Raw genomic sequence first — 24,717 nt, 5'->3', positions numbered from 1 at the left:
CTAGAATAGACAAATATATAGCAACAGGAAGTGGATTAGTGGTTGCCTAGGGCTGGTGGGATTGGGGAGGAATAGGCAGACTAATGTGTACAAGATTTCTTCTTGTGGTTACAGAATGTTCTAAAATTGATTGGTGGTAACAGTTGTGTAACCCTGTGATTTTAACACCAAAAACTATTGAATTGTATGCCTTAAGTTATGGGTGAATCATATGGTATGTGAATTATATCTCAATAAAGCTGTTTAAAAAGTGCATTTAGATGTAGAGCAATGATCATTTCTTGTACTTCAGTTTAATAGACATTCCTGTGAGAAGCCCTTAAGTTGTACCTAGCAAGGGAGAGGGGGGAATGTCTGTTTCTGCAATCTCAGACCTGATAGGTGAGAAGTCTGATAAACAATAGATGATTGTAATAATATCTGCTGTAACTGAGATACTGAAAAGAATAGTATACAGATACAAAGGAGAGAGTTGGGTTCTGTCTGGGGCTTTGAGAGGTATCTGGAAGAAGGTGGCATCCATGCTGGCCTTCCAAAGATGAGCAGGCTTTCAGTAAGGGAGTGGCTATCTTCGGTATAGGGTATCGTAGAAAGTCATTGGATGCTAGCTGGTGATATTGGTTGGAAGTAGATCATGGAGAACCTTCTGGAACTGTCTGAAAAAGGGCAGTGAGTTCTGTTACTAGGTAGTCAGATAGCTTATTTGCTATCATTGAGTGTTTAAAACAGGGTGCCCAACATTCTGTGAGATGTGGTAGAGGGTAGCTTCCTACATTAGATACAGTTGGGTTAGACTCTGTCATCTCTTGGGATCCTACAGTTAGATTAATATACTTCTTACATGGGGTGTAACCAGATCCTTTCCATGTATCTATGTATGTAACTAAAAGCCAGGTGGGCACAAAAGGAATGAAGCTGCTTGTAGGAATGGCCACACTTCGTTGGCTCTTAGTGATTTTCTTGAAAAATAGTATTTTTATGTCTCTTCCTACTTTTCTTTTTTTCTTTCTATTTCTTACCATCACAACTCTGTTATGACAGATTATTTTTGTTTTGGAAGAAACATTCTCTAGTATTTTCAGTATATAATATTTCTGGGGAAAAAAGTTAAGACAAAAACAAACAGAATCAGACTACTTTGTTGTCTCTTCATTGTTTGTGGGCTTGTCTTTACCTAGGGCCATTTTATTCTCTGCTCACCAAAATTTACACCCACATTAATATATCTGTGTTGTTGGCCATCTGCACAACCCAAGTATTGTTTTCAAAACCCAGTGTAACACAGAGACTCAGAAATACAATAAGATAATTAAGATATTTACAGCAGTACAGTTCACCCACATTTTGAAATGTTCATATGGGGTTTGATTCATTCACATAGGTATAAATATTCAGGAGAGAATCTCATTTGTAAAGATGAGTACGATATGTCCTCCGTTTTGTCCTGTTGAACATGTCCAAAGGGCAGGGTAGGGCACAGTGGCAGTTCAGGTGCATACATGAGGGTTGAAAGAGCACAAGTGGGGAAGAGGGTCTTTTCTGCTTGAGCTCTGAAATCACTGTATATCCATCACATCCTCAGTACCTTCCAGTAATCATGTTGCCTATACCACAAGCTCCTGTGCTTAGAAAGTTTGTAACCTGTGATCTTTTTCTTTTTTTAATTTTTTAAATGTTTTATTTATTTTTGAGACAGAGAGAGACAGACCATGAGCAGGGGAGGGGCAGAGAGAGAGGGAGACACAGAATCCGAAGCAGGCTCCAGGCTCCGAGCTGCCAGCACAGAGCCGGACGCAGGGTTCAAACCCACGGACTGTGAGATCATGACCTAAGCCAAAGCCGGACGCTTAACCGACTGAGCCACCCAGGTGCCCCTGTAACCTGTGATCTTACTCATCTCTTGTTATTTAGGGTTTTCTGAAATATCAAGTGGATAGTTATATATGTCATTTCTTCCTTTTTCCATTGGCTTCTCTGTTACTAAAGTATTTTCTACTCTTGAGCCCTCGGGATATCAGCTATTATCAATGTCTTAGACCTTTAACTTTTAACATATTCCAATGAAATAATTGGTTTGTGCAATATAACCCATGGCTTATATGCTCACCTTGCTCAGACTCTGAACACCCTGGGCAGACTGCTGCTGCCTCCCCGCATGAACGCCCTCTTCACCTCACACATAGACCATGTCCTGATCTGGGGCTCCCTTTTAACTCTACTTGGGTGCTACCTACCCCACTGGGCTGCTAAGGTTCTCCCAACACCACAGAGACCCTTAATGTCACATGACCCCCCACCAAAAAAAAAAAAAAAAAAAAAAGTTTAGGACTGGATTTCCTCGAGGAAGATGACGAAGAACAACTGCACCTTTAGTTTTAATTCTAAGAAAATAAATGTATTGCATATTGCAGCATTCAGCATGATAGGCTTATTTTGTCTTTCCTAGTAAAGGAATGCTTGTAATTCCAGTTTTTAATTATCCCTCTTTTAGGGGTGGGGAGAGAATATGAATGGGGAGGGGAAAAGGGAGAGAGAGAATATCTTAAGCAGGCTTGATGCCCAGCATGGAGCCCAACACAGGGCTGTATCTCAGAGCCATGCATGACCTGAGCCAAAATCAAGAATCAGTCACTTAATTGAGCCACCCAGGCAACCCTTCCCTTCCTTAATATTGCCACTTTGAATGGTGTAATTTTACTAACATTAATTATTTAACATAAGATTTAACCCTGTTAACTGAACCTTGATTTTTTTATTAAAAATTTTTAACGTTTGTTTATTTTTGAGAGAGAGGGCAGGGGAGGGGCAGAGAGATGGAGACAGAGAATCGGAAGCAGGCTTTGTGCTGACAGCGGAGAACCCGATGCAGGGCTCAAACCCGTGAACAGTAAGAGCATTGTGACCTGAGCTGAAGTTGGATGCGTAGCCAACAGAGTCACCTGGGCATCCCTTGATTTTTATTTTTTAAGAGATTATCAGTAATTCAGATATTGTAAAAAAAAAAAAAAAAAAAAAAAGTCACTCTTAGAGTATCTGTCAGTCCATCCCAGTTGTGCTTCCTATAAACATTTAAGGCATTTATTGACCAAATGTCAAGAGTCCTCCATTAACAATTAAGTCAAGTAAGTAAGTTAAGTGTTGCCTTTCTCTAGGGACTTAATTCTGTTTTAGCTGGGGAGATGGGCATATGCAAAGCTAACTATCATAGACTTTATGATGTATTTTATTAAAAAAAAATTTTTTTTTTAACGTTTATTTATTTTTGAGACAGAGAGAGACAGAGCATGAACGGGGGAGGGTCAGAGAGAGGGAGACACAGAATCTGAAACAGGCTCCAGGCTCCGAGCTGTCAGCACAGAGCCTGACGCGGGGCTTGAACTCACAGACCGCGAGATCATGACCTGAGCCAAAGTCTGCTGCTTAACCGACTGGCCACCCAGGCACCCCTATGATGTATTTTAATATACCTCTAACAGTATTAGAGGAGTTCAGAAGAGTGAGCAGTCAGCTCTTGGGCAGGTTTGGTGTTGATTTTGGGGAAACTTCTCAGAAGAGCTAACTTTCAAGCTGAGGGTTTAGGGTAAAGGAATGGCATGGATAGGGTACTCAGGAGAGGTCGTTGTATAGTCAGGTCATAGAAGCAGGTGTAGTCTGGAGTCTATAGGAGCAGATGTGGGCAGGAGAATATTGTGGGAGAGATGAGATCAGGAAGGTAGTTTGGTGGCAGCATATGAATGGTCTTAAAAGTCACACTTAAAGAATTTGGGTTTCGTTCAATAGACAGAAGGGATTGGTTCAAGATTTTTGAGCCAGAAAGGTGACTTATATTTTAGAAACAACATTTAGGCAGGAATTTAGAGGATGAATTAGCTTACAGGTGGGTAAAGTCTAGTTTCCCTAATTCCCAGACAAATTAAACTGAATCTCAACTAAGGCCATGGCAGTCAAAATGTAGAAGCAGCCAATTCGAGAGCCACTTTATGAGGTTTCAGGTTCAGTTGCCATTTCACATTTGCCCAGCTAGATTCTTCACAGTGTTCCTCTGGCTTTCCCCAGGTCTTACCATGGTTAGCATCTCTTTGGTGTCCCAGTATCGCTTCAACAGGGCCTCCTCAAAGACTGCCTATCCCATCACAAGCACTGTGTCCACTACCACTCTGTTAGCTGTTTTTGCTTTGTAACAAATAACCTAGAGAAAGTGGTCTAAAACAATAATCATGTGTTAGCTTCTAGTTTCTGTGGGTCAGGAATTTAGCCAAGGGGTAGCAGTGATGGCTGCTCTCTGCTTTCATGTATGGACCTCAGCTAGAAGACACAAAGGTAAGGGCTGGAATCCTCTTGCATACCTGGCAATTGATACTGGCTGTCACCTGGATCACCCACATGTAGCCCACATGTCCTAGGTTTCTTCCTGAGGTGGCCAGAGGGTTCCAAATTCCCCAGTAGAAAGAGCGCCAGATGGAAACCATGTTGCATTTTATGATGTAGCCTCAGAAGTCACATAGTATCACTTTCACTATATTCTCTTGGTTCAGGCTGTTACAAAGGTTTGCCCAGATTCAAGAGGAGGGAAGATGGACCCTACCCTCTTGATACAAGCTCAAAGACCTTATAAGAAGAGCATGGAGGATGGGTTTTAGTGGTATGGTCCTCTTTAGAAAATAAATCTGCCTTATCTATGAATTTTTTATATTCTGGCTTTCTGAATCTATTTGGGACTTATTTTTTGATTCAACTAGCCAGTGAAAAGCCATGTATCAAGTCTGAACCCATCTAATGTGTGTGACACCAGGCATAGGAGGTGGTGAAGGATCTGTGGCCATGGTCTGGAGCCTATGCTGGTTTTGTTCTGCTGACAAGATGCATATACTCTGCACAATTCAAAATGTGGCTTTTAGGTGTCCCATCTATACAGCAGAAAGCAGACTGGTGAGCTTTGGTTGAATTTAAATCAGATGAAGTGTTAGCCTTGAAAAAAAGAGAAACTATGGGTCATAGATAGGTTCAAAAATTCAAGCCACAGAATTGAAATGGATTGGTGGTGGGATAACATGGCGAATGGTGGCTCTAAATGGCTTAGAGGACTCGCCTCTGGATGTAAGAAGAAATCAGTCATTAGTTGCTTCTCTGAGTTGGAAATCATGCCACAAATAGGACCATGTTGCTAGTGAGAACCTCCTGTGCATGGTTACTGGGAAGCCCTCCTGCAGTTCATGTCACTGGAATTGATAGAAAATGCTGGAAAGAAACAAACCGGTTGCCAGGTACATTGAAAGCCTAAGACCAGCCAGGCCAAAGTTACAATTTCCTGTGATCCCACATACAAGCTTATGGCCATACCTCATCCAGATTCTCTGACAGGCCCATAACTATTAGGAGTGTAATGGCATTGATTGACAAGCAAGCCATCTTTGAAAGGTAAGGTTGGTACTTATGGTGAAAGTCACCTAAACTGAAGTTAATGAGTGTACAATGGCCAGAGTTGGCTGTCAGCTATGGAGTAGGACCCAGGATTTCCTCACTATGCAACTCTGAGAGTACACCTAGAAAAAATGGCCTATGGAAGAGCAAATAGAGAAGCAATTACGATAGTTGTTCCTTTTGAAGATAGATGTTGATGGAGATTATGCAGCACAGATACTTAACTCTTATCAGAGATACCATGTGGTGATACCAGTGTCCAAAGCTAGAGGAAGGCATCTGTGAAGTAGATGGAAGCTTTCTGAACCTTTCCTAATTATTGAAACACTAAACTATGGGATATTTGAGCAGAGATTGTTGTCCATCCATTTAAGTCCTATGAGTATCTCAAGCATGTCCTTTCCTCCTCATTTCCATTTTTATGGCCTGAGCTCAGGCCCTTAGAATTTCTTAGCCAAATTAAAGCAGTAAGTCTCCAAAGCAATCTGTTTGCCAGGCTGCTTTGTACTGTACTCTGGCCTGTCTTTATTAATATGTCTCTTTCTTAGGTTAGTTCCCCAGATGTCAAGGAATTAAAATATCCTGCAATTAATTATATGGGTCTAAGTATAGTTGGCCCTTAAACAACACAGGGATTAGGGGCACCGATTTGCCCCCCCCCCACACACACACAGTCAAAAATCTGCATATAACTATTGACTCCTCCAAAATTTAATAGCCTTCTGTTGACCAGAAGGAAGCTTTAACTGATAACATCAACAGTCAATTAAACATATACTTTGTGTTATATGTATTATATACTGTATTCCTGTAATAATACCTAACTTAATTTTTTTGATATTTCTAGGCTGTGTGGTTTCATCTGTGAGTTTTTTCAAATTGCTGCAAATCTGCAGAAAAATTTCCAATATATTTATTGAAAAAAATTCCATGTATGTGAACAGACTTGCACAGTTCAAACCCATGCTGTTCAAGGGTCAACTGTATTCTATAGTTATATAGTAGAATACTATACTATTTGTATAGAACTTTACAGATATTTTATATGTTGGAGTTTGGAGTAGCACTAAAGTATTGGATGACCAGATGATGAAGGTACTTTTGTGAGTCAGGAGAAATTAGAAGCTGGATATTTACCTAAAAAAAGATTCATCTTTTGTATATGAGACATCTTTTAAGGCTTTGGGAGTGGATTTGAATACATGGAAGGGAAAGAAGTGGAAAAAATCTTTGGAAGGACCTGCATTTGTGGAACAGGTGGAAGAATAGCAGGAAGTGAAATCTAAGAAACAAGACAAATGTGAGTCAAGGTGATCTGACAGTGTGATGATCCTGGAAATGCCAGCAGGAGATGGCCAGAGAAAGGACCCTGGACAGTTTCTGGTAACTTCAGAACAGTTTTTGTCAAGTGACATAAGCAAGATTACTGTGGGATAAGCAGATAATGAAAGGTGAGGACAGATTCCTGTAACCTGTTCCTCATCTCCAACTTTGGATAGTCATCACTGCCTCTCAGGTTGTTGTAAAGATTAAATAAGAATGAATATATAGAATTCCCAACAAAGTATCTGCCACATAGGAGTGGCAGCAACTACTTACCATCATCATTATTGCTATTGTCTGATCTTTTGATATTAATTTCATTAGAATCTCTAAGGTGTCCCATTTTTTTCTCTCTTAGATCTGTGACTTTGGCTTGGCCCGCGTTGCAGATCCAGACCATGATCACACAGGGTTCCTGACGGAGTACGTAGCCACACGTTGGTACCGGGCTCCAGAAATTATGTTGAATTCCAAGGTAAGGATCAGGTTTGCATAGAAAGAAAACCAGGAAGCAAAAGAATTTTGGAAGCCTGTGTCTACTTAGGTTGAGGCTTGGCCTGTCTGGCCCAGAATGAAGGTGCTGTTTTAATCTCTAGGTCAGCATTGAACTTCTGGGCCCTGGATTTTGACCTCTCTACCTCAGCTGAAGTAGTGCTGATGTGTTATAGAGTTGGAAGGTGTGTGTGCCTGTCTGGTCACTGTCAACAATAAATGATCTTTGTCCTAGCCTTTGGTCAGCTCTCCTGAAGTCCTCCCTATGGCAGCTTTTATAGTTGTTCCTGCCACTGCTGAGTGCAGGCTAGGCTGGCTATGTTAGAGGTTCTCCTATAGTATGTAGTTTTCCGAAAGTGGACCAGTGCTGTCCTGTACAGGTCAGATTTGTCTAATGAAGAATGTCTCTTCAGCAAAATTATACCATAGTTTGAAGAAAGGTGTGGAAAGAATAGGAACTACTATGGATTCTTAAAAAAGTAAGAAAAAGTGAAGTATATCTTTGTTAGGTTTATAAACCAGGTGGCAAGCATTGAAGGCTGCTATGGAGATTGAGATTCAGTATTTTTAATATATCATTTGCAAATAATATATGAATGAAGTGTCAGATTTGAGAAAGTAAGTGGGCCCGACATACTTCTACATCCAATACTTCAAATTAGGAGATTTTGAACTTAATTCCTCCGTTGGTTTGCAAACTGCCCCAGTACAAGGTGAGCAAGGAGAAACTGAAGAGGCAGAGCACTCCAAATTGGTCGTGGCAGTTTTAAGAAGTAAAGGAACTTATTACAAGTCTTGTCGTAGGCAGCTAGCTGCAAGGTGAATAGATCTCCGCACTCACCTACCAAAACTTAAAAGTTTATGTCCAGGCCTTAACTGGCTGTGTCACATATGCTGCCCAGATGGTCCGAACAATAGTTCTCTCCCAGCTACATCCTTGAAAATGGCGCCACTGTGGTAACAGTGGGCAGAGCATGTATCCCAAGGATAGGGGAGGGAGCAAGGAGCCTCCTGTTGTCCAGGTTCAGCTCAAGGGTCAGCTGTTAGTCACATTGTCTTGATGACCTCCTTCAGCACCGTCTACTGTTAATGTAATGTTAAGATACATGAAAAAAAGCAATAAAAGTAGACATTGGGCCTTGTGTCTCAGCTCTAGGAACCAGAAATCCACGCAGGAAGCTTAAAGGGAATTAATTAGCCCATGGGGTTTACTCTCTTCCTCCATCGTTTATAAATAGAAGGGCTTGAGATGAACACTAAGTTGCTTTGTGAGGAAATGGAATTTGTTTAAAGCAGTTAGTTATTCTTGATATACATTTGTTCAGTTAAGTTATAAAAGTAAAATTGCATTAAAATAAATTCCATTATAAAGAAAGATTTGGTGTAACAGATGTTTCAGAGAAGAAAATGTCGTGTTGATTCTTATAATTCTGTATTACACATAATCCCAAATAGTAGGTTCTTTCTTTGGACTGTCCATGTGACAGCCATTCCAAACCAGAAGCATTTGCATGCACGTGTGCAGTGCCTGCTGGTTGTAAGGGAGAGCTGTCGGTATGCTTTTTATCCTGGTGCCTTCATGGTCTTGCAGCCTCCATTCCAACTTGAGATGACTCTACTGTCTTCACCCTCCAGAGGGAAATAACCAAACAATGTGGCCTCTGTTCCACAAGGTGCCCAGCACTTCCTGCTTGTAGAGTTAACTATAATCAAAACTGAGTGTGAATTATTTTTTATTTATAACACCTCTAGACTGAGAATGTTACTTCTAGTGCTCTATTCATTTTTTTATTATTATTAATTTAGAACAATTTTCAAACCCTTACAAGAATTGAGAGTACAGTGAACACCCATATACCCCTTCCCTAGGTTCACCAGCTATTAACATCTTACTACTCCCTTGCTAGCTTTTGTCTCTGCCTGCCTCCCTCCCTCCCTCCCTTCTTCTCTGTTTCTTTTGTCAAACTTTTGGGCACTTCACAACATAAACTACTTTACTACTAGACCCTTTGGGGCATACTGATACTCATTAAAGGGGGAGAGTGTTCTTTCCCCACAGTCATAGTACCCTTAGCACACTGAGACAACCAGCATTAATTCAGTGATATCCCAGTTATCCCACCCAAAAGTTCTTTACAGCTGTTTTTGTCTTATTTTCACTCTGTGATCTAATCAAGTTTTGTGCGTTGTGCTCACTCTAGAACATTCCTCCCACCCTTTCTGTCTTCTTCATGACCTTCAATGCTTTGCAGAGTACAGACTGGTTCCTTAGGATTCAGTTTAGGTCACACTTTTCTGGCGGGAACCCCGCAGGTTCTTGGAACTCATGTGTACGGAGCTCATGTTTCCCTTACCAGGCTTCCCTTGGTGACTCCTGGTCTCTATCACTTATATTGGGGGTGGCAAAATGGTAATTTTCCAAATGTATTGTTCCTTCTACACTAATTTGTTGCCATTTTTCTTTGAAGAGCTTTCTCTTTTTTTCTTTCTCTTCCTATGTCTCCCACCTTTGTTTTTAAAACATTATTATAGGGGCACCTGGGTGGGTGGCTCAGTCAAGCGTCTGACTCTTGATTTCAGCTCAGGTCATGATCTCGCAGTTTCGTGAGTTTGGAGCCTGCTTGAGATTCTCCCTCTTTCTCTCACAGTCACTCAGTCTCTCTCAAAATAAACTTTTTAAAAAGCCATTATTATGGATTCATGAAATATGTGCTGTCCATTATCACCTTTTTATTTTCATACTTCTATCGTCTCCATTTTGACAGGCTAGAGTGCTCTATGTGTGTGTGTGTAACATTTTATTTTCATAGTTTCCCACTTGCAAGAAAAGTATAAGGCAGTAGTTCTCAAACATTCAAGCCCCAAGACCCCTTCACTTTCTTAAAAAGTATCAAAGATCCTAAGCAATATTTGTCTATGTGGGGTCTGTCCATCAGTATTTGCTATATAGAAATTAACACTAAGACTTTCAAAAAGTATTAATTTCTAAATAATAATAAACCTACTGCTTGTTAACACAAGTTTTATTTATAAAAAGTGTGTTTACTTTCCACCACAAAAACATTTTAGTTAGAAGAGGGGCGTTCTTTTCATTTTTGCAAATTTCATGTGGCCTAACAGACCATTGCTGGAATCTCACCTGGTTCTGCACTCTATCTGTCCAGTAGGTTGATTTGGTTTAAGTCCAAGAAAAAGAGGCTTCACACAGATAAGTAGTTGGGAAAGGGGGGTATGTATGTTAGTCTTTTCAGCTTCTGTGGCTGTTCCTTTTTGATACTACACTGAAAGTCAACAAAATGAAAAGTTAATTGTGGAATCTGAAACCATGCCACTGAACTTTTTGTACTGTCTTACTAAAATCCATTGGTCTACCTTACACTCACTGATGCATCCTTTGGAATCAAGCATTTGGAAAATACTAGTTCACTGGGTTATCCAGATCTTCCAGATGTCCTATTTCGTGAATGGTATCCTCTCATGTCATGTAGCATCTGGAAAAATTTTTTGTACACTTGTGAGAGAATGAATGAAAAGGAAAACACCTTAGAAGTACAAAATAATGTCACTCTTCAGATCCTTAGAGGGAAGCCGCATGGGACCCAGGACCACTTGCGAGAACTGGATAAACTTCTGTAATACTTCAGATCCACCTCAGATTCAGACTCACCAGTTCTTTACCCTTTGTCCCATTTGTTTTCTCATTCTCTCTCTATACATGTGTGTGTTTTTTTCCCTCTGAGTCATTTGAGAGTAAGTTGTAGATGTTCACCTTTACCCCTAAGCATTTCAGTGTGTATTTCCTTAGAACAGCAATTCTCATGTTCCTGAGGACATTTGGCAGTGTTTGGAGACATTTTCGGTTGTCACAACTGGGAGAGGAATGCTACCTACTGTCCATCAACTAGTTAGAGGTGAGAGATGCTGTTAAACATCCTGCAGTGTGCAGGACAGCCCTCACAGCAAAGGCTTATCCAGCCTAATGTGTCAGTAGTGCCAAGGTTGAGAAACCCTGCCATAGAAGGATGTTCCCTAATATGACCATAGTATAATGATCAAAAGTGAGAAATTTTTTTTAATGGGAAATTTAACACTGGTCCAATATCTACTGCACTGTATATATTCAAATTTTGGATATTGTCTCAATAATCACCTTTATAGCTTTTCTCCCCCTCCTCTAGGCTCACACATTGCATTGTTTCTCTAGTCTCTTTTATTTTTTAATTTTTGTTGTTGTTGTTGTTGTGTGTGGTGTTTGTTTGTTTTTTTAGAGAAAGAGAGAGAGCACATGCACAAGCAGAGGAGGGGGAGAGGGAGGGGGAGAGAGAATCTCACACAGGCTCCACACTTAGTGCAGAGCCTGACACAGGGCTCGATCCCATGACCCTGGATGCTCAACCAACTGAGCCACTCAAGTGTCCCTCTCTAGTTTCTTTTAATCTATAATAGTTCCTCAGCCTTTTTTGACCTTGGCCCTTTTGAAGGATACAGGTTGGTTGACTGTTTTGTAGATGCACCCCAATTTTGTGTCATGTTTTCCGGGCACGAATACCTCAGAAAACAGTGTTTTGTTCTCAGTGTATTGTATCAGGAGGCATATCTGGTTTATGTCTGTATTGGTGAAGTTCATGTTGATCTTTTGGTTAAATGGTATCCTCTCATTCTCCACCATATAATGGTGATAATTGTGGCTAATTATGACAATTATTATTAGGTCAATAGGAATTTGTGGGGAATACTGTAAGTTGTGTAAGTTCTCTTCATCATACTTGTAACCACTAGTTTTTACCATCCATTGATGATTTTGTAGCTCTATCATTCTTCCTTTGTTTTAGTTCTTTCCATTTATTAATTCATGTTTATTTTATTCAGTGGCTATTCCATAGCTGCCATTCTGTATTTGATGTTTAAATTGTCCCAGATTTTCTAATGGGAGTCACTTTGACATGGTCCCACTAATGCTGAGCATTTCCTTGCTTTGTTTTTTGGCACTAGATGCTCCGGCTTACCTCCTAGTACTTTCTCTGTCCGAGACTTGGAGTAGCCATTTCTCCAGGGAGCCCTGGTTCCTTTTAGTTGCTTATTTTTTATAAGTTTTTAAGTGTTCCTCTTCATTTAGTTTTGGCCCAAAGCAAAAGTTATTTTGGATTACAAGAATTTTGGGAATAATGACCTTGAAATTCAACCCCATTTTATCATAGCTGTAGATCTGACCATTGTTTGATTTTCGGAAAGTTTTTTTCTCTATTCATTTATCACTATACCAAGCTATCTTTTTTGCACTGTTGTATGATTTAGACATAATTATTCCAAATCTTTTTACAGAGTTCCTTTAAAAGAAAATTTATACCTGGGGCACCTGGGTGGCTCAGTTGGTTAAGGGTCCAACTCTTGGTTTTGGCTCAGGTCATGATTTCATGGTTTGTGACATCGAGCCCTACATCGAGCTCTGTGCTGGCAGTGCGGAGCCTGCTTGGGATTCTCTCTCTCTGCCCCTCCTCTGCTCGCTCTCACTCCCTCTCCCTCTCCCTCTCTCTCTCTCTCTCAAAATGAATAAACTTAAAAAAAATTATACCTGAAAATTGAATAGAAATATAAAACAAGAAATACGGATTGGTAAAATATGATGGAGCCAGCACATACTCCACCCACCTACCCCCCAACAGAGATCAAGGGTTTTCAGCCTGACTTTTTTGAAAATGATTTTGTAGCAATCATTTGAAAATGTATAAAAATATTCTGAAGGTGTAGCAGTGACTCTTCTTTTGAGTTGGTTTCCAGGTTTTCAAAATGAATAAATGGGCCATAGATGTCCTAAAGCAAGGGATGTTACTGCTTTTTCCAGCTTTAACTTACAAGGATTGTTTCTCTCAAATCATTTGAAAAAAGGAATGAAATATACTTTGGAAATTCTTACCTAATAATAAGTTAATCAGCTTTGAAGAGAGTAATAAAATCAAGTAATCTTGGTTGTTAACAGCTTATAAGAAAGATTACTGTTTGTATCTGCATGCTCTCTTCTCTTATTTCTGAATTATAGAACCAAAGGAGAAGGTAAAATTCCCATGAGCCATGTACCTGTGCTGTTGGAGGATCTCACTTGTCATGTAACATTACATATCCTTCTTAGTCTTTTCTCTCTTCCCACTGCAGGGCTATACCAAGTCCATTGATATTTGGTCTGTAGGCTGCATTCTGGCAGAGATGCTGTCCAACAGGCCCATCTTCCCGGGGAAGCATTATCTCGACCAGCTGAACCACATTCTGGGTAAGATTACTGAACATTTTAGGGGCTAGATTTACTCTGTTCACCTGCCCTAGTTTACATCAGAGGCACATCAGGAAACGAAGAATAGTTTTGACAACTCTTTAATCCAAGATAGATAATGAGTTTTAAATCTTGCTTGACTTCAAATGCTAAGGATCCTTATAAAAACTTGTAAAATAGAATGGTAAGCATGGGGGGACGTGGTGAGGAAACAATTAGTAGGATCTATTCTGCCCCATAGCTAATAGTGTGTGATCAGCCTCTGTGGGTCTTGATAATTAACAGCTAATTATTTTATCTGTTAGGTATTCTTGGATCCCCATCACAGGAAGACCTGAATTGTATAATAAATTTAAAAGCTAGAAACTACTTGCTTTCTCTTCCACACAAAAATAAGGTGCCATGGAACAGGCTGTTCCCAAATGCTGATTCCAAAGGTAAATATTATTTCATTGATTATTTTTCTTAGACTTCACTTTTTGTTTATTTCTTTGTTTTATTGGTTAAATTGTTAGGTCACTAGCCTGAAAAGTTAGCCTGTGGCAATTGGATAATGCCTTATTTAGTGCTCACTCTGTTGCTTTTTTCCTTTTATTTTCAAGCAGTGACGGTAGGGTAAGGGAGTGTGGGAATGACCGTCTAGTTTTCCACCTTTTCATTTCTTTGCTTTTTTATTTTTTATTTATTTTTTTAATGCTTATTTATTTTTGAGAAAGAGAAAAAGCACAAGTGGGGGAGGGGCAGAGAGCGAAGGGACAGAGGATCCAAAGTAGATTCAGTGCTGACAGCAGAGAGCCCGATGTGAAGCTCCAAGTAACAAACTGCAAGATCATGACCTAAAGTGGAAGTCGGCTGCTTAACAGACTGAGCCACCCAGGTGCCCTTACTTTATTTATTATTTTTTAAATTTCTTAAAAAATTGTTTTGGGGCACCTGGGTGGCTCAGTCAGTCGGTTAAGCGTCCAACTTCAGCTCAGGTCACGATCTCGCGGTCCATAAGTTTGAGCCCCGTGTTGGGCTCTGGGCTGATGGCTCAGAGCCTGGAGCCTGCTTCTGATTCTGTGTCTCCCTCTCTGCCCCTCTCCCGTTCATGCTCTGCCTCTCTCTGTCTCAAAAATAAATAAACGTTAAAAAATTAAAAAAAAAATTTTTTTTTAATGTTTTTTTATTTCTTGAGAGAGAGACAGAGTGTGAGTGGGGGAGGGGCAGAGAGAGAGGGAGACACAGAATCCAAAGCAGGCTCCAAGCTGTCAGCACAGAGCCCAACGTGGGGCTTGAACTCACTAACTGAGATTATGACCTGAGCTGAAGTGGGACACTTAACCGACTGAGCCACCCAGGCACCGCCCCCCTTACTTTAGTTTTTTAAGTAGGCTCTATGCCCAATGTGGGACTCAAACTTACCACCCTGAGATCAAGAGTTGCATGCTCTTATGTTTACTTACTTATTTTGAGAGAGAGGGCACATGTGTGCAAGTGGGGGAGGGACAGAGAGCAAGAGAAAAAGAGCAAGAATCCCAAGCAAGCTCTGCACTGTCAACACAAAGCCTGACACGGGACTTGATCTCATGAACTGCAAGATCATGACCTGAGCTGTAATCAAGAATTCAATACTTAACCGATTGAGCCACCCAGGCCCCCCTGATTTTTAATTGTAGTTGACATGTAATAATAAATTAGTTTCAGGTATACAACATAGTGATTCCATAATTATATACATTATAAAATGCTCACCACAATAAATGCATTACAGTGTTATTGACTATATTCCCTATACTGTGCTTTTCATTCCCGTGACTTATTTAGAACTGGAAGTTTGTACCTCTTAATCCTCTTCACCCATTTTGCATATCCCCCAACCCCCCTCTTTGTCTTTTTTTTTTTTTTTTTTTGAGAAAGAGTATGTGACCAGAGGGGCACAGAGAGAGAAGGGGACAAAGGATTCGAAGTGGGCTCTGTGCTGACAGCAGGTAGCCCCAGGCTCCAACTCATGAATCATGAGTTTATGACCTGAGCTGAAGTCAGATGCTTAACCTGACTGAGCCATCCAGGCACCCACTCTTTGCTACTTTTTAACTTAGATAAAGTTCACATTTTTAGAATTCAGAAAGTTGAGGAGCTTGCAAAACAGATTACATATTTTTCATCTTGTCATTTAAAAATTTTTCAAATCAGGTTTTTTTGAAGAATTATTTACAGAGTAAAATTCACCCTTTTTAGTTGTGTGGGTCTTTGAATTTTAACAAATGTATGTAGTCACATTAAGTGCCACCACAGTCAAGATATGATGGAGTATTTTCATTGTCCCCAGAAGTTCCCTCATGCCCCTTTGTACTCATTTCTCTTCCCTAGTCCCTGGCAATCCCGATCTCATTTCTCTCCCTATAGTTTTGCCTTTTCTAGTGTGTCATAGAAATGTAGTCATCCGGTTATATAGCTTCTTATGTCTGGATTCTTCCACTCAGCGTAATGCATTCAAGAGTTATCAGCATTATTGCTTGTATCAATCTCTTCATCCAATGGTGTTGGAATAATTAGACATTTGTATGCCCCCCCCAATAGAAACCTAAAAATGGAGCATAGGCCTAAACATAAGGCCTAAAACTATAAAACTTTGAGAAGAAAACAGAACAGAACCTTCATGACCCTAGGTTAGGCAAAGATTTCTTAGATAAAACACCAAGAGCGCTCATCCATAAAAGAAAAAGGTGATAGATTTCATTTTGCCCTTTTGTATTTTAAGTTAACTTTGTTTAACAATTATGTTATCCTTTATTCCCATGTACTATGTATCTGTTAAATATATTAGGTGGCTAATTTCTTTGCTTGTTTTTTAATAGGTAGATGTTTTTAAAATTTTCATACTATTATAGAATTGTGGTAGGCAAGATAATGACCCCATTGCCAAAGATGTCCACATCCTAATCCCCAGGATCTATGAACTTGTTAGGTGACATGACAAAGAGGAATTAAGGTTGCAGATGGAATTAAGGTTGCTCATCACCTGATTTTAAGACTGGGGAGATAATTGTGGATTATCTTAGTGAGCCCACTATAATCACAAGGATCCTTGAAAGTGGAAGAAGGAATCAGAATAGGGAACCAGAGAGAGAGAACAGGTTGCCAGCACCTTGGTGCTTGTTCTTCCATAGCTTTATCTCCATACATATACATATTTTTACCTAAAATTTACTTTTTATAAATTATTATTAATATAAGCTAACATTTTGGTAAAAATTCAAAAGTCTTGGGAATATTCATCTAAAAAGGTGAAATTCTTTTGTAATTATTCCCTAAAGGTCACGTTAATGTAATTGTGTCTGAGTATCTTTCCATGTCAGTGCATAGAACTGACTTGTCTTTAATGATTTTAAAACATCTCATCCAGTCTTCTCTTGCAAATTCAGCTTTTTCTGACTTTTGTTCTTTTGTGTGTGTATATCTTTGTGTGTTTAGTTTAATAACTGTCAACTTAGATGTTGAATTTGTTATTATATACTGACCTGAGTTAAGGTTCAGAAACATTTGGTGGTTTAAAATTGAATTCTTTTTGGATGTAGGAGGAACTGTCTTTTAAATTTTTGATATAAAGGTAGTATGTTATCCTGGGAGACAGTTTAGTAATATAGGAAAAAAAGAAAGAATAGGTAAGAGAAGAAGAAATACTCTTACAGCATCCCAAAATAACTTTTATTTTGCTGCACGTGTGCATAGCTTTTACTTATTTATTTGTAATTATATAATTATATATGTAATTACATATTATAATGTTATTGTAAGTATAAGATGTTTTTAAAATTATACCTTCATAAACATTGCATATGTTACTGATGAGATTTGGTTTGTATACTAGAATGGGTTTGTATACTGGAATGTCCCAAGCATCTTACCTAAATCTTATATTCTAAGTTGCCAAAACTGCATAATTAAGACTTTATAATATCTAGACCTCCAGGCTTCCCTCCTATTTATTTCTTCACTCTTTTTTATTGTTAGTTGTGATTTATATCAAATTATGTGAGGTTTTTATTTAGCTTATTGTCCCTAGGTTAAAGCTGTGAACTTTGAGATTGGTTCATTTAGATAACAGTTAACATTACTAAAATCCAGAAAGTTAATTTTGAAAGGTAAGCTTTGGATGAAAATAATGAAGCAGGGAAGGACTACAAATAGAATAAATAAAATGGAAAAATGGGAGTTGGTAGAGCTGGAGCAAGCAAAATAGTATCATGTGTTAGGAACATGCACTTTCCAGCCAGACCTCCTGGTTTCAGCCACTTACTGAATCTCAGACAAACTACTTAACCTCTCTGAGCCTCATCTCATTTTTCCCATTTATAAAATAGAGTTAGTAATAGTACATGCATCACAGGGTTGTATGCAAGTCCAGACCACTGGCATTTGTAGGTCTGGATTCTGAGATCTCAAGACTGAATTTTTTTCATTTATACATCTTGGAGATCTTTCCGTATCTATAGTTATGAAGGGTGGCTACATAGTATTTATTATTCCTTTGTAGGGATGACCCAGAGTGTCTTTAACCAGTCATGTGTTGGACATTGAAGTTCACTTCACTTATCTGTTGCTGCATAACAACCACTCCACAGTTTGGGGCCTTGTAACAACCACCATGTATTTGTTCATAAGTCCATTGGACTGGATGCAGCTCCGTAGGTCTGCTTTTGTGGGTCCCACAAGTAGCATGGTCTAAGGTGACCTCACCACATCTTACAGTTGGTTCTCCTTTGTGCCATTGCCTATCATCCTACAGTAGACCAGACTGGGCTTCTTAGGATGACAGAAATATTCCAAAAGAGAAACAACAGAAAAGCTGCACAGTCACAAAATAGGAGACACTTCTGCCACAATCTATTGGTCGAAGCAAATTGCAAGGTCAGCCCAGATTCAGGTGGTCGAGAAATAAATCCACCCATTGATGTGAGGAACTGCAAATAATTTGTGGCTGTAGTTAATCTGCCACGTGCCTGTTTCTAGTATTCTACTGTAATGTACATAAATTCATTTATTTAACAAATAGATCTGCGTGTACTGTGCCATCAAGAGTTCTACAGCCCTGGACTTAGAACAGCCATCAGACTGATTACCTGCCTGCAGGGAGCTAATAGTTTGAAAGATCAGTAATTATTTTCTTTTTCCCCACTCATAACAGTAGAAAGCATTAAAAGTTTGATGATCCACCATGTGGTCAAGGCTGTGGGGCAAATGGATGTTTGTTCAGAGACAGCTAATGGTGTGTAAATTGGTTGAGTCTCTCTGGAGGGCAGTTTGGCAGTTCTGTCACACATCTTTTGTGCCAGCAATTTTGGGTATTGAACTTTTGGATCTGCCAAGCAAATGGGGGAGAAGTGGCATTTTAATTTGTTTTTCTTTAATTAGACTGATGGGGGCACCTGGCTGGTTTAGTCAATAGAGCCATGTGACTCTTGATCTCAAGGTGGTTAGTTCAAGCCCCACAGTGGACATAGAGCTTACTTTAAGGAGAAAAAGAAAAAAAAGTTTGAGATAGAATATTTTTCACATGTTTGTTGGAGATTTCTGAAATCTGAATCCTTTGAACCAGTAGTATTGTAGATTTTTCTTTAAAGGAGTCTAGCTTAGGATTCTCTCCAAAATTACTCCAGTTAGGGGGAAGAAATGATTATTATTCAGCAGATGGTGCTGGGCTAGTTGAATAACTATTTGGAAGAAAATCCGTTTAAATCATTACACTTCAAAGTGAATTCAAAAAATTGATAATTAAATACATTTTAAAAAATCATACTAGGGGGCACCTAGGTGGCTCCATTGGTTGAGCATCCGACTCTTGATTTTGGCTCAGGTCATGATCCCCAGGTTGTGGGACTGAGCCCGGCATTGGCCTCCTCACTGAGCATAGAGCCTGCTTAAGAGTCTCGCTCCCTCTCTCCATGCTCAGACGTGTCCTCGCTCACACACACACACACACACACACACACTCTCTCTCTCTCTCTCTCTCTCTCTCTCTCTCTCTCTCTCAGTCTCGCTCCCTCTCTCCATGCTCAGACGTGTCCTCGCTCTCTCTCTCTCTCTCTCTCTCTCGCTCTCTCTCCAAAAAAAAAAAAAAAAAAAAAAAAAAAAAAAATCACACCATTAAAACCCAGCAATATTTTGGGGCACCTGGGTGGCTCAGTCAGTTGAGCATTCAACTTTGGTTTAGGTCATGATCTCATAGTCCATGAGTTCAAGCCCCGCATTGGGCTCTGTGCTGACACCTAGAGCCTGGAGCCTGCTTCGAGTTCTGTGTCTCACTCTCTCTTTGCCCCTCTCCCACTCATGCTCTCTCTCACTCTCAAAAATAAACACAAAAAAATTTTTTTTAAAAAAACGATGGAGTGTTCAGTATTTTTCTGATCTGCGTGGAGGAAAACCATCTTCCTAAGCTGTAAAAACAAACCAAGAAAACAAACAAAAGAAAGATAGATTTTATCACATAAAAATTTAAAACTTAAAATAAATTAGAAGTGTAAGCAATAGGTATAAAATGTTCCAAATTGAATAACATTTGAAGGATCCCTTTCTTAACTATTATGTTAAGGCAACATAGCACCATGGTTTAGGCTGTGTGCTCCAGAATCAGCCTCCTGAATTCAGATGGGCCCCACCTCCTCAGATCTTTGACTTTGGACAAATTATTTAACCTGATTCACAATTTCCTCATCTCAAAATTGGAACAAATTGTATTTCCCACTTCATAAGGTTATTTGGAGACTTACATGAATTATTAGTTTATTAGTGTTAGACTCGTGATTAATATATTATTAGTGTGTAAAGAACAGAGAGAAATCTAAGACATCAGTGGATAAATAAATGAGCAAAGGATAGGAACACACAATTTACATGGAGAAATAGATGAGGAAAAGAAGGAAGAATATTTTGGAGAGTGACAATTGAGACTTTAGTTTGGGCATAATAAATTTAAGGACACCCATTCAGAAACAACCTAAATGCTAAATGTTAATTGAATGGTTAAGGAAACTCTAATGCTTCTACTTAATTTTTTTTTTTTCAACGTTTATTTATTTTTGGGACAGAGAGAGACAGAGCATGAATGGGGGAGGGGCAGAGAGAGAGGGAGACACAGAATCGGAAACAGGCTCCAGGCTCTGGGCCATCAGCTCAGAGCCTGACGCGGGGCTCGAACTCACCGCAAGATCGTGACCTGGCTGAAGTCGGAGGCTTAACTGACTGCGCCACCCAGGCGCCCCTAATGCTTCTACTTAAAAAGAGTGTCATAAAGTCACTAAAAGTGATTTTTACAAAGTTTTTATAGCATGGGAGAATACTAATGAGCAATATTTACTGGGGAAGTCATACAGCATTTTTCATATATATAATATGATCTCAATCACATAAAAGAAAATGCAGGGAAAAATTCTACAAGATATGTCAAAAAATTAGTAGTGGTTACATTGAATGATGGGGTTGTGTTGCTGGGGGTGAGAGGTGGGATCTTAGGTGAGTCATTCACACAGACTAGAGGGTCAGCTGTTTGAGGCTTTCTTGGTTCCACCTCATGAGATCCTACTGCCGACAGGTTAGGCCTGAAGAAGGACTGTACTGGCTCTCATAGCTAACAAGTCCAGTAGTGTTTGGATTCCAAGGCACAGAATCTGGACCTCTCTGTTGTTTAGTGTTGCCTTCCTCTGCGCTTTTCATATTAATTAGCTCTTGTGGTGACAAGATGGCCACCAGCAGCTCCAGGAACTGACCTGTTTCTTGATAGCTTCAACCCTACTGTGGGGCTCATTGCTCCTTTGTACCCATCCATGACCAGTCTCTGTGGCTAAGGGAATCAAGGTGAAGGTGGCTAGGCCAGTGTCACCATTCCCATGGCACAACCGAGGGTGTGGGTGGTCTGAGAACTCCCCCATGGCAAGCACAGCTTCACGGGATTAGAGGGGTAGTGGACACTGGCAGGAAAACCAACAGTTCTTTTCTTCCTGCTTTTATTTTTTTTAATTAAGAAAAGTGCAATTCCTGTAAGAAGTCTGTCTCCATTTCCCAGATAACCTGTTGTTTGAAAAGCTTCCAGACTCTATAGTTACTCCTATAAATACATATATTAACTGTAAATGGAGTCATAAGCTATATACTTTTTTATTGCCTACAGAGAGTTGTATTTATCATTCTAAAGTTTGGGTCAGCGCTCAAGGCTAAAGAAAGATTTAGCAATTTTTTCACAAATGGCATTGAAATCATGCAGGAGGTTGAGATGGTAAGAAGAATGACCTGTGTCAGAGCTAAAGAACATGAACCTTCAATGGCCAGTGGAACAGGAGTAGAAACTCTTGAAAACTGTAAAGAATGGACAAAGAAAATAACTAGTGCCTATTTCACAGAAGCAGGAGGTGGCATCATAAGAAAATAGACATGTTCTGTTCAGCAGTCTCCATGGAACAGACAGGCTTCCAATTAAGCGGTCATTAGTGACCACATAAGTGTAGTTGAAGCACTGAGTGTGAATAGGAAGTTTGAAATGGAACATGCAGACAGAAACAACTGGTCCAGATGAGGGGGAGCTGGGTGTGGCCACACACTGTGGAGGTTTGGCTTTGAACAGGAAGAGGGTCTCTGCTCAGGAAGGTCGATCCTGGGGGCCTCAGTTTTCTCGGTAGCACCCTTAGACCTGCACAGAGTAGTAAGGCTCAGTTGGCAGGAAGGGCATGATTAAAGCTGTGTGAGTTGAGAAGAATCTTAGACTAGAGCAGCAACTGAGCATAGATTTCCCAGAACTTTTAGGGGCTTTGATGAGATTAAAAATCTTGAGTTTTGGGGTACCTGGGTGGCTTGATTGAGCATCCAAGTCTTGATCTTGTCACAGGTCATGATCTCATAGTTTGGGAGATCAATCCCCTGTCAGGTTTTGTGATGACAGCACAGAGCCTGCTTGGAATTCTCTCTCTCCCTCTCTCTACTCCTCCCCTCTTCCTTCCCCTCCTCCCTTCCTTCCCCTCCACCCCCCCTCCCCCCAATAAATACACTTTAAAAAAAAAATCTTGAGTTTTTGTGGTACAACAGTTCTCAATAGTGTGCTCCTTAGACTTCTGAGGTCCCAAAAGTCCTTTCAGGGTGTCCATGGGGTTAAAACTATTTTCATAGTAACGCTAAAGTCTTCTCACACTTTCTCTGTGCTGCCCTGTGCACTCTTGGTATACAACTGCTGGTGAGCAAGACGGCTAGCACCTTGGCCCAGGATAAGGCAGTGGCAGAGCCATGCCCTCATAGCTAAAAACCAATGCCGAGTGCACATAAGAATGTCTCTGGTGGAGCAGTTAAAAGTACTTGCTTTGTTATATCCCACCCTGCATACATGTCTTTTCCATATTCTCCATGACAGAATGAAAATACAGATACATAGAGCCTGTCTGCCACATACTGAAGGAAGTGTTTTTTTCTCAAAGAAAAGTGCTTGTATAGTTTGAACTGTGGCTGAATTAATTGCTTTTTTTTTTTTTCAACATTTATTTATTTTTGGGACAGAGAGAGACAGAGCATGAACGGGGGAGGGGCAGAGAGAGAGGGAGACACAGAATCGGAAACAGGCTCCAGGCTCGGAGCCAGCAGCCCAGAGCCTGACGCGGGGCTCGAACTCATGAACCGCGAGATCGTGACCTGGCTGAAGTCGGACGCCCAACCGACTGCGCCACCCAGGCGCCCCTTAACTGCTTTTTAAGATCAGTCATCAGTTGGTTTTAAGATTAAGGTTTTGAGGGGCACCTGGGTGGCTCGGTCAGTTAAGCATCTGACTCTTGATTTCAGCTCAGGTCATGATGATTTCACGGTTCGTGAGTTTGAGCCCTGCATCAGGCTCCACACTGGCAGTGCAAACTCTGCTTGAGATTTTCTCTGTCTCCCCTTCTCTCTGCCCCACCCCCCATTCACTCTTTCAAAATAAATAAACTTAAAAAAAAAAAAAAGTGTGAGAAGCATTGTTGCAGTTGCACAGTTTGAGCAGCTAGATCTTTTTCTCTGGCCTTGCTCAGAAATTCTAGTTAAGGATGGATGTGACAGGTTGCAGCCTCGATCTCGAATGACAGTTTTGTTGGGTAGGTGAGATGGACCCTCAGTGGTGCATGTCTCACTCAGTCTCATGACTCACCCCAGAGTCTGGGCCAAGGAGGAAAGGAAAAAAGGCTGAGGGACCAGAAGGGCAGGGTCATGTTGCTATGTACGCACTGAAATTAAAGAGAAGGTATGGGGTTCTAAGAGGATACCAGAGAAAGTCAGGGATCATGGTCAGATGTAATCAATCCCAGCCTGGAAAGGACTTCAGTCTTTTAGGGGAAATAAAACCTGCATCCAAGGAAGCATATGCACAGTCATAGTGATTCATGCCATCTGAGGGGTGCCACTGGATTTCTGTGTGGCGTGGGAGAAGGGAGGCCAGCCACTCTGACTGTGGAATCAGACCTGCCAGCTGCTTCCCGTTTCTCTCCTTTTCCCCTTCTGCAGCTGTGAATAATGCAGAAATAGTACTAGCAATAAAAGAAAGCTGGAGATCCAGTTATTTTTCAGGTAGCAAAAAAAGCTACTTTGTGATTTTTGCCTGTAGGTTTAAGGGCCTAGAATATAACTTGAAGGAACTATAAAAGGTTTATTTTAGAGCTGCTTAAGCTGCCAAATACCAGCTGCCTTGAAGCACTCCCAACTTAGTACCAGCAGGATTTGGAGGGGAAAAGTATCCCCCAACAGCTTAGAAATAATGCTGTTAGAATCTGTGACCAGACCCTCCTGGACTTTTCCTGACAGACAATGTCTAATTGGGCAAAAGGCCAAATGACTTCTAATCGCTCAAGAAACTTCTTGCAGAGGGGCACCTGGGTGGCTCAGTCGGTTAAGCACCCAACTTTGGCTCAGGTCATGATCTCACGGTCTGTGAGTTTGAGCCCCGCGTTGGGCTCTGTGCTCAGAGCCTAGAGCCTGCTTTGGATTCTGTGTCTCCCTCTCTCTCTGACCCTCCCCCGTTCATGCTCTGTCTCTCTCTGTCTCAAAAATAAATAAACATTAAAAAAATTTTTTTAAAAAGAAACTTCTTGCAGAAATGTCTATGAGTTCTTTTGCAGTGGTGAGGGGGAGCAGGTGGTGGTTGGGAACGGTAAATGGATAGATTTGTTACTTGTATTACAGATAGTTAGACTCTAATGCCCAGTAAGTGGTGTGTCATATGTTCCCACATC

The 24,717-nt window shown here is 40.4% G+C and overlaps 1 protein-coding gene across 1 annotated transcript in view; it reads left to right on the top strand.

Annotated features, from left to right (window-relative positions):
- Positions 1-24,717, top strand: part of MAPK1 (mitogen-activated protein kinase 1) — a 111,530-nt gene that overhangs the window by 71,785 nt on the left and 15,028 nt on the right. The window contains exons 4-6 of the mRNA XM_040464641.1: positions 7,103-7,219; positions 13,387-13,501; positions 13,807-13,938. Coding sequence (XP_040320575.1) covers positions 7,103-7,219; positions 13,387-13,501; positions 13,807-13,938 — 364 coding nt within the window. The remainder of the gene's footprint in view (positions 1-7,102; positions 7,220-13,386; positions 13,502-13,806; positions 13,939-24,717) is intronic.

This window comes from Herpailurus yagouaroundi, unplaced genomic scaffold, assembly GCF_014898765.1.
Source record: "Herpailurus yagouaroundi ecotype Mexico unplaced genomic scaffold, PumYag 490, whole genome shotgun sequence".
NCBI classification, from domain to species: Eukaryota; Metazoa; Chordata; class Mammalia; order Carnivora; family Felidae; genus Herpailurus; species Herpailurus yagouaroundi.
The sequence above is the reverse complement of the archived record's forward strand: the minus strand, read 5'-3'. Positions and strand labels throughout refer to the sequence as shown.